At 43.0% G+C, this 14292-nt stretch overlaps 1 protein-coding gene across 1 annotated transcript in view; it reads left to right on the top strand.

Moving 5' to 3' along the window:
• GPC3 (glypican 3) overlaps positions 1-8864 on the top strand; it is a 728389-nt gene extending 719525 nt beyond the window's left edge. Inside the window, exon 8 of the mRNA XM_043974754.1 lies at positions 8563-8864. Within this exon, the coding sequence (XP_043830689.1) occupies positions 8563-8732 (170 nt within the window). The 3' untranslated portion in view covers positions 8733-8864. The remainder of the gene's footprint in view (positions 1-8562) is intronic.
• The last annotated feature ends 5428 nt before the right edge of the window (positions 8865-14292 follow it).

Here is a 14292-nt window from a genome sequence, read left to right as displayed (position 1 = left end):
GGGCTTTGAATGCCAAACAGAGCATTTCATATTTGATCCTAGAGGTTACAGGGAGCCACTGGAGTTTATTGAATAGGAGGTGACTTGATCAGACCTGAGCTGTGGGAAAATCACTTTAGTGGCTGAATGGAAGATGGATTAGAGAGAGGACAGACCTGAGGGAAGCAAAGCCACCCACCCTTAGGTTATTGCAATAGTCCAGGTAAGAGGTGATGAGAGCCTGCACCAGGATGGGGACAGTGTCAGAGGAGAAAAGGGGGCATGTTCAAGAGGTGATGCAAAGGTGGAATCAACAGGATGTGTTTCCTTGGCAACAAATTGGATATCTGATATGTGAGATAGGAAGGAGTCAAGAAATGAACTTGAGGGACTGCGAGGATCTCTCTCTGTGGTAATAGAGACTGTAGAGAAGGGGAAGGTTCAGAAGGGAAACTAATGAATTCTGCTCTGGATGTGATGAGTTGGAGATGAGCAGAGAGGTTAGGGGCAGGAGAGATAGATTTGAGAATCATCAGCATTGAGATGGTCATTAAATCCACAGGAGCTAATGAGATCATTAAGTGAAGTAGTAAAGAAGGAGAAGAGGGGCCTAGGACAGGACCCTGCGGGACACCTGTGGTTAGGGGGAGTGATCTGGAGGAGGATCCAGCAAGGGAGACTGAGAAGGAGCATGTTTAGTGGTATACTAAACTATCAAGGTGATATTTTATAGAACTTGAAAAAGAATAACAAAATTCAAGTCAACACAAAAGGCAAAAAAAATTGGCCCCTCCCCTGAGGGGTGCACATTCTAATGGGAGAGACAACTAAACAACTAAGAAGATACAAAATCCATAAAGAGTAGATAATCCTAATTCTATGGTTTAAACCTCTTACACCTCATCCAACAATTAGCTGAAAGTGGATATGATACCTAACTATTAAAGATCATAAAAAAGAATAGAACAAGATGAGGTTTCTTTCACAACTCTGGCTAGGGGTGACAGGAGAATTATCAGTCAAAAAAGGGATGGGGGGGCAGCTAGGTGGCACAGTGGATAAAGCACCGGTCCTGGATTCAGGATGACCTGAGTTCAAATCTGGCCTCAGACACTTGACACTTACTAGTTGTGTGACCCTGGGCAAGTCACTTAACCTTCATTGCTCCACCCCACCCTACCCCAAAAAAAGGGATAGAGATGATCACAATCGACTGAAAAAAAAAAAACCTTAGCAGAAAATAGCTCTAATGAGGGTCTAATATTCCAAATCCAAGTGTCCCAAAAGATCTTTGCTGATCCCTTGTATATAGGATATTCACACAAACATCTGAACAGTTAGGAAAAGAATTGCAGACTTAACAGCCAGGTGCGCAAGATTGCTTAAGAAGAGAAATGCAAACCCAAATAACAATAAAGATAGGTAGCATTGCTATAGGGTTTTAAGGATTGCAAAGTGCTTGCCAGAGATTAGCTCTGTCATCTCTCCACAACCTTGGAAGACAGGTGCCGTTATAATCCCTATCTTACAAATAAGGAAACACAAATAGGATCACACAACTAGTAAGTGTCCCAGGTAGGATTTGAACTCAAATCTTTTTGACTCTAAGTCAAACTCCCTCTCTACTGTGCCACCTAGTTGCCTCTAAATCAAAACAACTAAGATTTCACTTGACATCCAGCAAACAAATGACAAAAGATGGGAATGGTCAATGTTCTGGGAGATGTGGAAACAGGCATACTAATATACTCTTGGTAGAGCTATAAATTAGTCCCAACGTTCTGGAAGGCAATTTGAAATGGAGCAATCCATCGAGACCAAAATATCAAATACCCTTTGATCCAAAGATCCCACCATTAGGTAGGCTACACCAAAATAAGGGTGTCCCAAGGTATCTATCCCAAGGAAGTCAGAGAAAAAGGTCCACACACACACCAAACTAGTCATAGAATTCTAGCAAATTTGTAATAGGAAATAACTGGAAACAAAACTTATGCCCATCAAGTGGAGAACAATTCAACACATTTTGGTATATGAGTGTAAGAAAATATTATTGCACCAGAGACATTTAGGAAGGCATATAAACTTATACAAAAAGTCCACAAAAACAAGAAATCAATATGCATACTACCACCACACTAACTGTTGGCAACAACAAAAAAGTCAAATTGAGTGCTGTGTATGTAATCATAATGAACAAGGTTGGATGCCCCTCCCCCCCCCATATGAGAATATACCTCCCACCCTTCTTTGCAGAGGTGGAAGAATATGGGTGTGGAACACTGTCAGACTCAGTTGTTGTGTTGTTAGTTTTGTTAAACTGATTTGTTTTGCTCTTTCATATTTTTAAGGACTGGATCTCTAAGTAGGGGAAAACATATTTTTGGAAGTAAGTGATAAAAACATATATGAATAAAATATTTTAAACAGCTTGCAAATCTACAAGCATGATCCACAATGGAAGCAGTTAATGTGGAGGGCAGAGCCACACAGCTGCTGCTTCCTTCCATACTTTCTCCATACTCAGTACACAGCCTGGGGCCTGTGACTTCATTCTACTCTGTACTACCACTCCTAAGTGGGGGTTCTTTCCTCTTAATACTCTGGATCTGTGACACAGCACTGAGGAGTGAGCAAAGTGCCTATTGGCAACTGTTCTTGCTCCCTGCACAAGGTTATGAGCCACACCTGAGACCTCTTCTTTCCCTGGTGCTCAGCTACAAATGGACTCATCTAGTACCTGTACCGAAGGCCCCAGAGCATGCACCTGGTGAGACTCAGTCCCCAGTGTCAACAGACCTCTGTGTCTATCTCCCTTTGCCAAGTTAGGCTGGAAATATGACTCAATGTGATTTTCTTTCTTGCATTTCCTAATTATAACTTGGTCTGATTCATCTTATAGTTCTTTGTGGAATAGTTGTAGGGAAGAGTTTTGTTGTACTTCTTGCTGTTCGGTCATCTTCACACCTCTTTCCTCTCTGTAGAGGTCTAAGGAATATAGAATGTGGTATACACCATGACATGAGGTTGTTGTGTTAATTGGTTTTGTTTAAATAGTTTTCTTTCTTAGGCAGCTAGGTGGCAGAATGGATAGAGTGCTGGGTCTAAAGTCACAAAGACCTGAGTTCTAATTCAGCCTGTGAAAATATTTTTACTGACTAGGGCTAAATTGGGGGCTAATTTGATTGGGGTACTAATTCTGGAACTGTTGACTAGCTGGCTATCTGACTGCTATTAATTTAATGTGGTCCGTTTATAAAGTTTCTCCACGCTGCTCTACTCCCAAATTGATAAGCAAAATATTAAGAAGCCTCTTAACTAAATAATCAAAGCAGAGTTTATTTATGAGATACTATTTAAAATTAAGAATACAGGGAAATAAAATGTACAACCTGACTGCTTTCCTGTGGTCTCTTTCCCACCTGCTGTGCCTCTTTTTTTAATACAATAAGGGCCTTAGCCACCTCTCGCCTCAGGGTATGTACTTTCCCTGCTCAGCTACTTTCTTCTAATTCCTCTTAATCTTCACTTTCTCCAACCTATACCCTGTGCAGACCTTCTGTGCTCTCCGCTGCCTCCAGTTCAGTCTGTCTTCTGCCGCCTTTGCTCCTAGTCCTGCGTTGCTGTTCGTCTGGTCGTCCCCCCCCCCCCCCATCTCTCCTTTCTAATCTCGTCAGCCGCCCTCTTGACCTCTCCTCAGCCCCGTCTCCTTGTCCGACCCAAACCGCTCCGTCCTTGTCCGCCCCCCTTGAGTCTAACACCCAGGTCTATATATACCTTTTCTTCTCTCCACTCAAATCTCGGGGCTTCTTGCACCCACACACCAAGCTAATCTGCTAGCCAGGGCTGTGGCTGGTGGGAGGGGGGGTGCGTTCCAGCTTCACGTACCTCAGCACAGGCTACGCCAGAGCCCAGCATCTCTCAGATAGCTCCGCTCAGGGTGGAGGGAGCTGGGGGCTTTTTTCCCCAGCTGTCTGACCTGGCGTCTTGTACAGCCTTTCCTCTCTTTTTGTAAGATAGGGCTTTATGGCTCAGCTGAAGCAGAGTGGGAGGGGAAGAGACCCTGAGGGCCTAAGGCTTTCTAATCTCAGCCTAAAGGTAGGGTCCCCAAATCAAAATAAATTTCCACAAGCCTTAGACACTTAGACTTTGATACTTCAAGAAACAATAAAACAAAACCAAAAGAATTAAAATAATAGAAGGCAATATGAAATATCTCATTGGTAAAACAAGTGGCCTGGAAAATAGATCCAGGAGAGATAATTTTTAAATTATCAGACTACCTGAAAACCATGATCAAAAAAAGAGCCTAGACATTATCTTTCAAAAATTATCAAGGAGGGGGCAGCTAGGTGGCTCAGTGGATAGAGCATTGGCCTTGGATTCAGGAGGACCTGCGTCCAAATCCGACCTCACACACTTGACACTTACTAGCTCTGTGATCCTGGGCAAGTCACTTAACCCTCATTGCTCCACCCCAACAAAAAACAAAACAAAACAAAAAATTATCAAGGAAAACTGCCCTGATATTCTAGAACCAGAGGGTAAAATAGAAATGGAAAGAATCCACCAATCACCTCCTGAAAGCAATTCCAAAATGAAAACTCCCAGGAATATTATAGCCAAATTCCAGGGCTCCCAGGTCAAAGAGAAAATACTGTAAGCAGCCAGAAAGAAATAATTCAAGTGTTATGGAGCCACAGTCAGGATAATACAAGATTTAGCAGCTTCTACTTTTGAGGATCAGAGGACTTAGAACATGATATCTTGGACGGCAAAGGAGACAGGATTACAACCAGGAGTCACCTACCCAGCAAAATTGAGTATAATGCTTCAGGGCAAAAAAAATGAACATTCGATGAAATAGAGGACTTTCAAGCATTCTTGATGAAAAGACCAGAGCTGAATAGAAAATTTGACTTTCAAACACAAGACTAGAGAGAAGCATAAAAAGGTTAACAGGAAAGGGCAATCATAAGGGACTTGATAAGATTAAACTGTATGCATTCCTACATGGGAAGATGGTACTTCTAATTCATAAGAACTTTCTCATTATTAGGGTAGTTGGGAGTATATATAGACAGAGGGCACAGATGTGAGTTGAATATGAAGTGATGATATCTAAAAAATTAGATTAAAGAGTGAAAAGGAATATACTGTGAGAAATGGAAAGGGAGAGGTAGAATGGGGTAAATTATCTCATGTAAAAGAGGCAAGGAAGGGGCAGCTAGGTGGCGCAGTGGATAGAGCACCGGCCCTGGAGTCAGGAGTACCTGAGTTCAAACCTGGCCTCAGACACTTAACACTTACTAGCTGTGTGACCTTGGGCAAGTCACTTAACCCCAATTGCCTCACTTAAAAAAAAAATTTTTTAAAAAAAGAGGCAAGGAAAAACTTTTATACTGGAGGGGAAGGGAGGGAGGTGAGGGGGACTGAGTAAACCTTACTCTCATCAGAATCGGCTCAAAAAAGGAATATCATGCACACTCAGTTGGGTAGAGAAACCTATCTTACCCTAGGAGATGAAGGGGATAAGAGAAGAGGGATGGTGATAGAAGGGAGGGCAGATTGGGGAAGGGGGTAGTCAGAAGCAAAACACTTTTGAAGAGGGACAGGGTGAAAAGAGGGAGAGAATAGAATAAAGGGGGGACTAGGATAGAGGGAAATACAGTTAGCAATATTAACTGTGAAAAAAATTTTGAAGCAAGTTTCTTTGATAAAGGCCTCAATCCTCAAACATATAGAGAACTGAGTCAAATTTATAAAAATAAGAGCCATTACCTAATTGATAAATGATCAAAAGATATGTACAGTTTTCAGATTACATAATCAAAGCTATTTATAGCTATATGAAAAAATGCCCTGACTCACTATTTATTGGAGAAATGCAAACTGAAGCAGTTCTGAGGTACTACTTCATACTTATTGGACTGGCTAATAGGACAGAAGAGTAAAATGACAAATATTGGAGAGAATGTGGGGAAAATGAAACATTAATGCACTGATAGTGGAGTTGTGAGCTGATTCAACCATTCTGTAGAGCAATTTGAAACTATGCCCAAAGGGCTATAAAACCATATACAGGGGCAGCTAGGTGGCACAGTGGATAGAGCACCGGCCCCGGAGTCAGGAGTACCTGAGTTCAAATCCTGCCTCAGACACTTAACACTTACTAGCTGTGTGACCCTGGGCAAGTCACTTAACTCCAATTGCCTCACCAAAAAAAAAAAATATATATATATATAAATGAATACCCTTTGACCTAGCAATACCACTATTAGGTCTGTATCTAAAAAGAGATTAAAATTAAAAAGGAAAATGAACTATATGTACAAAAATATTTATAGCAGCTATCTTGTGGTGACAAAGAATTGGAAATTATTAGGATGCCCGTTAATTGAGGAATGGCTGAACAAATTATGGTATGTGATTATGATGGAATACTATTGTGCTATAAGAAATGATTTTAAAAAAAAGCAGGATGCTCTCAAAAAACCTGGAAAAACTTACATGAGCAGATGCAAAGTGAAATGTACTGTGTGCAAAGTAACAACAATATTGTAAGATGATCAGCTGTGAATCATTTGGCTATTCTCAGCAATACAGTAATCCAAGGGAACTCTGGAAGACTTATGATAAAAATGCTATCCATGGCGGGGGGGGGGGGCAGCTAGGTGGCACAGTGGATAGAGCACTGGCCCTGAATTCAGGAGGACCTGAGCTGAAATCCAGCCTCAGACACTTGACACAAACTAGCTGTGTGACCCTGGGCAAGTCACTTAAACCTCATTGCCTTAAAAAAAAAACTGCTATCCATCTCCAGGTAAAGAACTGATAGTGTCTGAATACAGATTGAGGCATAGTATTTTTTCTTGTTTTTTTTTTTTGTTTTTTGGTTTGTTTTCTTTCACAACATGATTAATATGGAAATATGTTTTGCATCATTATACATATATAACCTATATCAAATTGCTTGCCTTCTCAATGTGGCGGGGGGGGGGGCAGGGAGGAAGAAAGTATTTGGAACTCAAAGTGTTAAAAATTAATGTTAAAAATTGTTTTTACATGTAATTGGGGGAAAATAAAATACGAGATAATTTTTTAAAAAAATAATAGCTATAGAGGGATTTTTCCCCTCAACAAAAAAAAAATCTACCATAGGGCAAGAGACAACATAATTTGAAATGGAGAAATGTTAGAAACATTATCACTAAAAATAGACAAAAAGCAAGGACAAGACATTGAAAATTCTTACCACTTCAATGAGATAAGAGAAAAAGATAATTGAGGCATTTAACATTGGAAGTTGGGTCAAGAAAAGAACATGGAATGAAAGTATCTCAATTGTGAAGGGGAGATTTTTTTTTTAATTCAACAACTCAGGAATTATTAGGAAATTGTTGGAATAATTAGAGAATACTTGTGGCAAATACAGAAGGTAAATTCAGTTCCATTTAAGAAGAACTGTATTCATTAAGTGCCTATTATGTGCAAGGTAGTTTGCAAAGATAAGGAAATTCCCGATATTCTAGATGTGCCTTTTCAAAGGCCCTGACCCAGAAGACAAAATGTTGTGCCCAAAGCACATGAAGCAGGCCAGTTTGGCTGAAACCGAGTTTGCATTCATCCTAGAGGGAATAGAGAGCCACTGACACTTTTGTAGCAGAGGATGAGGGACCCAGACATACTTCTCCTTTAAGAATATTTGGGGGGCAACTGTGTGGAGGCCACAGTGGACAAGAGATAAACTGGAGGCAGGGAAACTATTTAGGACACTGATGAAATAGTCCAGGTAAGTGATAAATGAGTGCCTAGACCAGGGTGGTGGCTGTGGAGGGAGAAAGATGAGATTTTGTGGCCACAGAACTGACAAATTTTGGCAAGTGCCTGGATATGGGAGGAGATGAAGGGAAGGAAGAGAAGAGTTGAGGGTGACATGACATTTAAAATACATAAGGAACTGTTGAAAAGTCATAGTGATAACCCACAGTTCACAGTGCCTAGAGCTTCAAATGATATGAATCATTTTCAAATTGGGGAAGCACAAATCACAATCATTTAAAAACAATCCTCAAATGCACAAATAATTGAAGAGACAAATTAAAACAACTTCAAGGGACCACTTCATAATCATCAAATTAACAAAAATAAGTAAAGGGGGGGCAGAATTAGGAGAGATGGGTATGCTAATTCACTGCTGCTGGAATTGGAAACTTGTTGAATCCCTTTGAAGAAGAAGTTATCAGTGTGCAGGAAAAGTTCCACAAAATAATCTTACCCATTGACCCAATGATCCCATTGTTGGGAATATACTCTGAAAGTGTTATGTGAAAAAGAAAAAAAGGAATTATCTGTTCCACATTTCATAGCAGCATTATATAGAATGGAGGGTGGTTATTCATACCCAACTATCAGGGAATAAATTATGGAACATTAATGTAATTTCTCAAGTATGAGGAATATGAGGAAATATGGAAAGACCTTTATGAAAATAATGCACTTTTTCCGAACCAGAAGACTGGAGTCCCATGCCCTGGATCTGATTCCACTATTAATGCTGGGCTCCTTCCTTTCTCTTTGCAGAACTGGCATATGACCTGGAAGTGGACGAAGCCCCTTTGAACAAGCAACTTCTGAACCAGCAGAGCAAAGAAGGCAATAGTGTTCGAAGCCTTGGGTCGGGGAATTCATTGCTGGGCCTTCTGGCTGGTGTCCTGCTCTATGTGCTGTGTTTCTTTGTGTTGGTGCACTGACTTAACCGTGCAACCCCGCACCTTCCTGGTGCCCTTCTCTTTGTGATGCCCCTTTGCAAAGGCAATCTCCTGGGGAGCTCTTTCTTCTGTCTTGTTCTATTTTGTCCTGTCTCGTCTATCTATCGTCTGTCTCTTTCCCAAATATTAAATGGAAGAGACGACGTGTTATGTTTTGTAAAATAAAATGGTATCTTTGCGAGCTTGGTGAACATTAGCCAACGTCTAAGTGCTGTCATTCTACAAAAAACATCACTCCAAGGTATAGCCTGAGGGAACAAAGACCAAGTGGCCCACATACCTTGTTTCTCTTGTGTCAACGTGGGGGATGGCTGTAAACACCATGAACTATCAAGTCCAGACGTGTTGCATATTTTAAAACCTGCTGGAGGGTGGTAGCCACAGGGGGGCTCCTCGGTTTCTAGATTCTCAGTTCTCTCCCCAGGACACTGCATCTAGGCTCTAAAACCTGGCCTTGGGTCCCCCTGACTGCCTCCACGGTGGCAAGTCTGGGGTGACCCAGAGAGTCTACATGGGGTGGGGAAGAAGGGCCAGCTCTAGTATGGGGGGCAGGTAGTAACTATGTAGTGTGGCTTTACTGAGATATCACTGGCTCGTCTTTAATCCAACTCAACAAACATTCTGTAAACATCTCCCTGTGTGCAGGTCATTGAGAGTTTGGGACCAGGGGAAGATGGATGGTTGAGCAAAGATATCTTAGGAGCTCAGGTCTAAGATCCAAGTTGACCACTGCAAATGCACATAGTCCCTGCATGTTTTAGCCAAGAGTACTTGATCATTGATGATTTGCTGAATACTTTCAGTAAAAGGCAACTGATACAACAACCAATTAAATCTCATAAAATGAAAGAACATCTAGCTCCATCTTTCTCATTTCTTTTACAGAGGAAAAAACTGCAGCTCCAAGAGGGGGTGTGACCCTCCAGTTATAGTTAGGGAGTAGCAGCCAAGCCAGGAGGTGAACCCACATTCTCTGGCTGGAGATCCCTTGTACCAATATCCAATTTCAGTAATTCACATGTAATTCTCACAAGCCTTAAGCAAGAAGAAAACCTATTACCCTCATTCTTCCAATCAGGAACCTGAGTCTCAAAGCAGGGAAGTGATTTGCTCCAAGTTATACAGAGAGTAAATGGCTAAAGCTGGGACTGGAATCAAAGTTTCTTGACTCTTGCCCCCAACTCCCTTTCAATGTTTTTCCAGACACAAACCTTGTCAGTGTGATATCTGGCATTGTTCTGGCCCCGCTCTGGAATGGGGAAAAAGCCAATAACCAAATGGTAGAAAAAGAGAAAATCGCCAAGAGCCTGAACTAGCCTCCTGCTGTCTTTTAGAACCTGGCCCCACTATGACCTAAGACTGGAGAAGTAGGGGGAGGGAGGAGGCCCAGACCCATGGGCCATGTTGCCCCCATCCTTTCTGGGCACTTGGACATCAGGCATGAGTTGTGTCATTGTATTCTTTTATACATAAACTATTAGTTCATTGACAAATTGAATGAAAGTTCAAAAATGGTCTTTGGGGTGGTTTTAATCGTTCTTTGCCATAAGAGCCCCCCTCAAGTGCTCAGACAGTGCCCATCAGGGAGGTGGCACAGTGCAATGGGGAAAGTCTTAGATGTAGTCCAAGGACAGAGTGTCAAATCCTTACTCTGCAACTGACTCCCTCTCCCTGGGCCTCAGTTTCCTCCTCTGTAAAATGAAGGGGTTGGACTAGATGGGCTCTAAAGTCCTTTCCACCTCTAAATCTCCATGCCAAATCTTCTCATCTCAAGGCAAAATATCTATTTCCATTGATTTCAATAAAATCTCATATTACATAATCTCGAGACATCGCCTTCCTGGTCACCAACTTCTGGACCCACAACAGCTCCTCCACATCCTTCCTCAAATGTGGCAGCCGGCACTAAACACAGCACTGTGCAGCCAGCCCGATGGGGCTGGGACCAGGAACAGGGGAACGAGAGCCTCCCTCCCTCCCTTCCTGCAGACATGCTGCTCACCTTCCCTGGTTCCACTGCTATGCCAGGGTCCTTCTCAGCCAAGTGGGAGTTGGTGCTAGGTGACCTCTGGGCTGCTCACAGCTCTGCAGTCTATGATCATTTCATCTCTGCTGAAAGCCCTGAGCCCTCAGTCATACCCTGCCACAATCCTGTACTGTTCTCCACCCTTTCTTTCCATTTTCAAGACTCCAGTCACCCCAAATTACTGAGCTTCCATGAACATAAACGGCAGCAGGGCACAGCCACTTATTTTTTTGACAGGGCAATGAGGGTTAAGTGACTTGCCCGGGGTCACACAGCTAGTAAGTGTCAAGTGTCTGAGGCCAGATTTGAACTCAGGTTCTCCTGAATCCAGGGCTGGTGCTTTATCCCCTGCAGCGCCACCTAGCTGCCTCCACAGCCACTTCTTTTAACCAGATGAAGCAGCACAGGCGAGTATGAAGAGCATGTTGGGGACCTGGAAGGTAGGCGGGAGATCCTGGCTCAGCTTAATGATAGTGGCCAAGTGCCCTGACTATCTGGAAACCTGTATTCAGTCAGTCAATAAGCATTTATTAAACACCTGCTAAGTGCCAGGCTCTGTGCTAAGCACAGGGGGGGAGAAAAAGAAAGCGAAAAGATAGCCCCTGCCCTCCCTCAAAGAGCTCACAATTGAATGGGGAGATAATATGCAAACAACAATGTATAAACAAGCTTGATGCAGGATAAATATGAAATAATCAACAGAGAGAAGGCACTAGAATTAAGGTACTGTGCTAAGTGCTTTATAAATATCTCATCTGATCTTCACAACAAAGCAGGTGCTATTCTCACCCCCATTTTACAGTTGGGAAAACTGAGACAGACAGAGGTTAAGTGACTTGCCCAGGATCACACAGTTAGTAAGGTTCTGAGGCAACTTCAGCTTTAGTGTTCTTTCTATCCAGGTGGATGCCTCAAGTCCAGGTCTTCTTCACTACATGCCCAGCTCCCTACCCACTACAGCAGGTTGTCTCTGTCTGTGTCTGTGTACTGAGCTTCCATCACCCCATAGGAAGGAGGTGAGACAAAGAAATATTTTCAAAAGGAAAGGTATCTGGGCAGGGATGGCAACACGAAGAGACACTGGGGGTGGGGGGGTAAAAACAAACAAAAAACAAACCAACAAGGAGATTTGGGTGGGAGAGAGAAACAAGGAGGCAAGGGTGGAGAGAATGCCTGACATCAGTCACTCCCCACTAAGCCCCAACTCTGTCTAACCTTTAACCCTTGGTGATGACAGCATCCCCATGTATCCTATGTCTCACTTCCTTTAGCATTCTACCTCTGGCCAGAGAAGGGATCTGGCACCAAGACCCAATCCTCCATCCCTCCTACCCTTCCTCAAAGCCTTCTGCCTATGGGGCCCAGGCACAGCACCTGAGAGGCAAAGTAGCCCCACCATTGGTCACCAAGCCTCATGCACCTCCAAGCACACGAGTCTGGCTGCCAAGTCAACTTCACCTTCCTACACCAGAGGCAGAGCTGCAGAGGACAACACCAGGCATAGCTTCAGGGGCTGACTACTCTTAGTCTTGGAACTCCTTTATAAATACTGAGTATGGGAGGAAAGGCAGTGAAGCTCTCAAACTCACGACACGATCACTCCAAAAAACAACCAAATAATGCCATAGGACAATTCCTATAAATACTGTGTATATGTATGTGAGTATGGAGCACACATCCAAGGCACTATATACAATGGAGCTTTAATTCAAAGGTCTATTAAGTTTCTCCCTATGAGTCAAACACTCTGTGAAGACAAAAGGAAACAAACATTTCCTGCCCTCAGAGAGCTTACATTCTACTGGGAGCATAGAAAATGTTCACAGCTGAGTAAGTCCCAAGAAATTTAAGGAGGGAGAGAACATTCAAGAACATAAGGGAGGAGGAAATGGGAAGGTTGGGGGAAAGCGATAGTACCGGAGAGGATGAGGCGAGCAGTGTCAAAAACCAAAGTAAGTTCCAGAAGGATGAGAACTGAGGTCCAAGAGGATTTAACAGTAGGAATCTTCAAGGAGAGGTGGGGTTGGAAGCCTGATTTTCTAAGGGGCTAGGAAGAAAATTGATTTTGGTTTGTGAGGATTAGCAAATCAGTAAATATGATTAGCTTTAGATCATGATAAATTCAAAATGGATCCAGAAGCTAAATATAAAAGGTTGCAACATAAAAGCACGAGAAGAGAACCAGACCAGGAACCATCCATAGCAATAACATGGGAGGAGAGAATTAGAAAAGAGAAAATAGGTCATTTTCATCACATGAAATTAAAAAGCATTGGTAGAACAAAATTAAATGCAACTAGTATAAGAAAGGAAGTGATGGGACTAGAAAAAAAAATCTTTATATCAAATATCTCTAATAAGCACCTGATGTCCAAGATATATAGATAGACCCCTTAAAGCCCAAAAAGACATTCTCTGATGGATGTGGTCAAAGCATATGAAAAAACACTTTTGAAAAGAAAATCTCCCTCTATAGTTTTGCAAGTAGTCTGAATAAATCTGCCAGATGCATAGTTTCCCTTGTGATCAATGGCACATCTCCAAGATGACTGGGGAGGGGGACAGACCAGGTGCAATTTAGCTAAAGGTTCATCCTGATCTAATAGGTTTCTCTCTCTCTCTCTCTCTCTCTCTCTCTCTCTCTCTCTCTCTCTCTCTCTCTCTCTCTCTCTCTCTCACACACACACACACACACACACACACACACCCCTGCCTTTTTCTGCTACTTGGTTGCCCAGTTCCTACAGACAGATAAACATCAATATTGAGAGAGATGTTGTTCCATGGATTCCAGTTTGAGGCAGTGGCAGCAGCATGAGGGAGACCTCTAACTGAAAGGAGTCTGGGTAACACCAGAGGACATAGCAAGGCATCCTGAGGCAGAGACAGGCCAAGGGAGTTGAACAACCAATACACCTTCTTTCAGGTCCTCCTATGTCATAGCTGAGTAGCCTGAGCTCAAAAGGCCTTGGAACAGCAGCACCCCACCCCAAACCATCAGCTCCTGCTTCCAGCCTGGTCTCCTGCAGCCATCAGGAAAGCAACCCTCATGAATAAGGGGCCTGTCATTCCCCCCTCTCAGTAATACCAGTCGCTACTAATGGACAGCTAAACCCAGGAGCTCTGAGAATAGTAGCATATCATAGAGGGGAGCAGCCCTTGTGAAGAAGGGATCCACCATCTCCATCATCACCAGCACCAACCAAATGCCAGCAATAAGCAGATAAGGCCAAGAGCCCAGGGAACAGCCCTGCAGCCACCCTTACTTCCAGCTTGGCTCTTGCTGCCATCATCCAGGTCTACTGAAGACCAAGAGGTGGCCATCCTCACCCCCCAACATCCCTGGCACTGGCACAGGAGTCAACATCTGGAGATGAGAATGAGCTTCCAACAGAAGATGCCTGCCTCCTTTTCCATGCTGCCCGCCCTCGGGACCATGAGGCCTCTCCTGAATCGCAGCTGAAATTGTTCATATTATATGTTGCCTTCTCCATTGGAAACATTTTCCATTTGTAT

This window comes from Dromiciops gliroides, chromosome X (genome assembly GCF_019393635.1).
Source record: "Dromiciops gliroides isolate mDroGli1 chromosome X, mDroGli1.pri, whole genome shotgun sequence".
Classification (NCBI taxonomy): Eukaryota; Metazoa; Chordata; class Mammalia; order Microbiotheria; family Microbiotheriidae; genus Dromiciops; species Dromiciops gliroides.
This window is presented reverse-complemented; position numbering and strand designations above follow the sequence as displayed.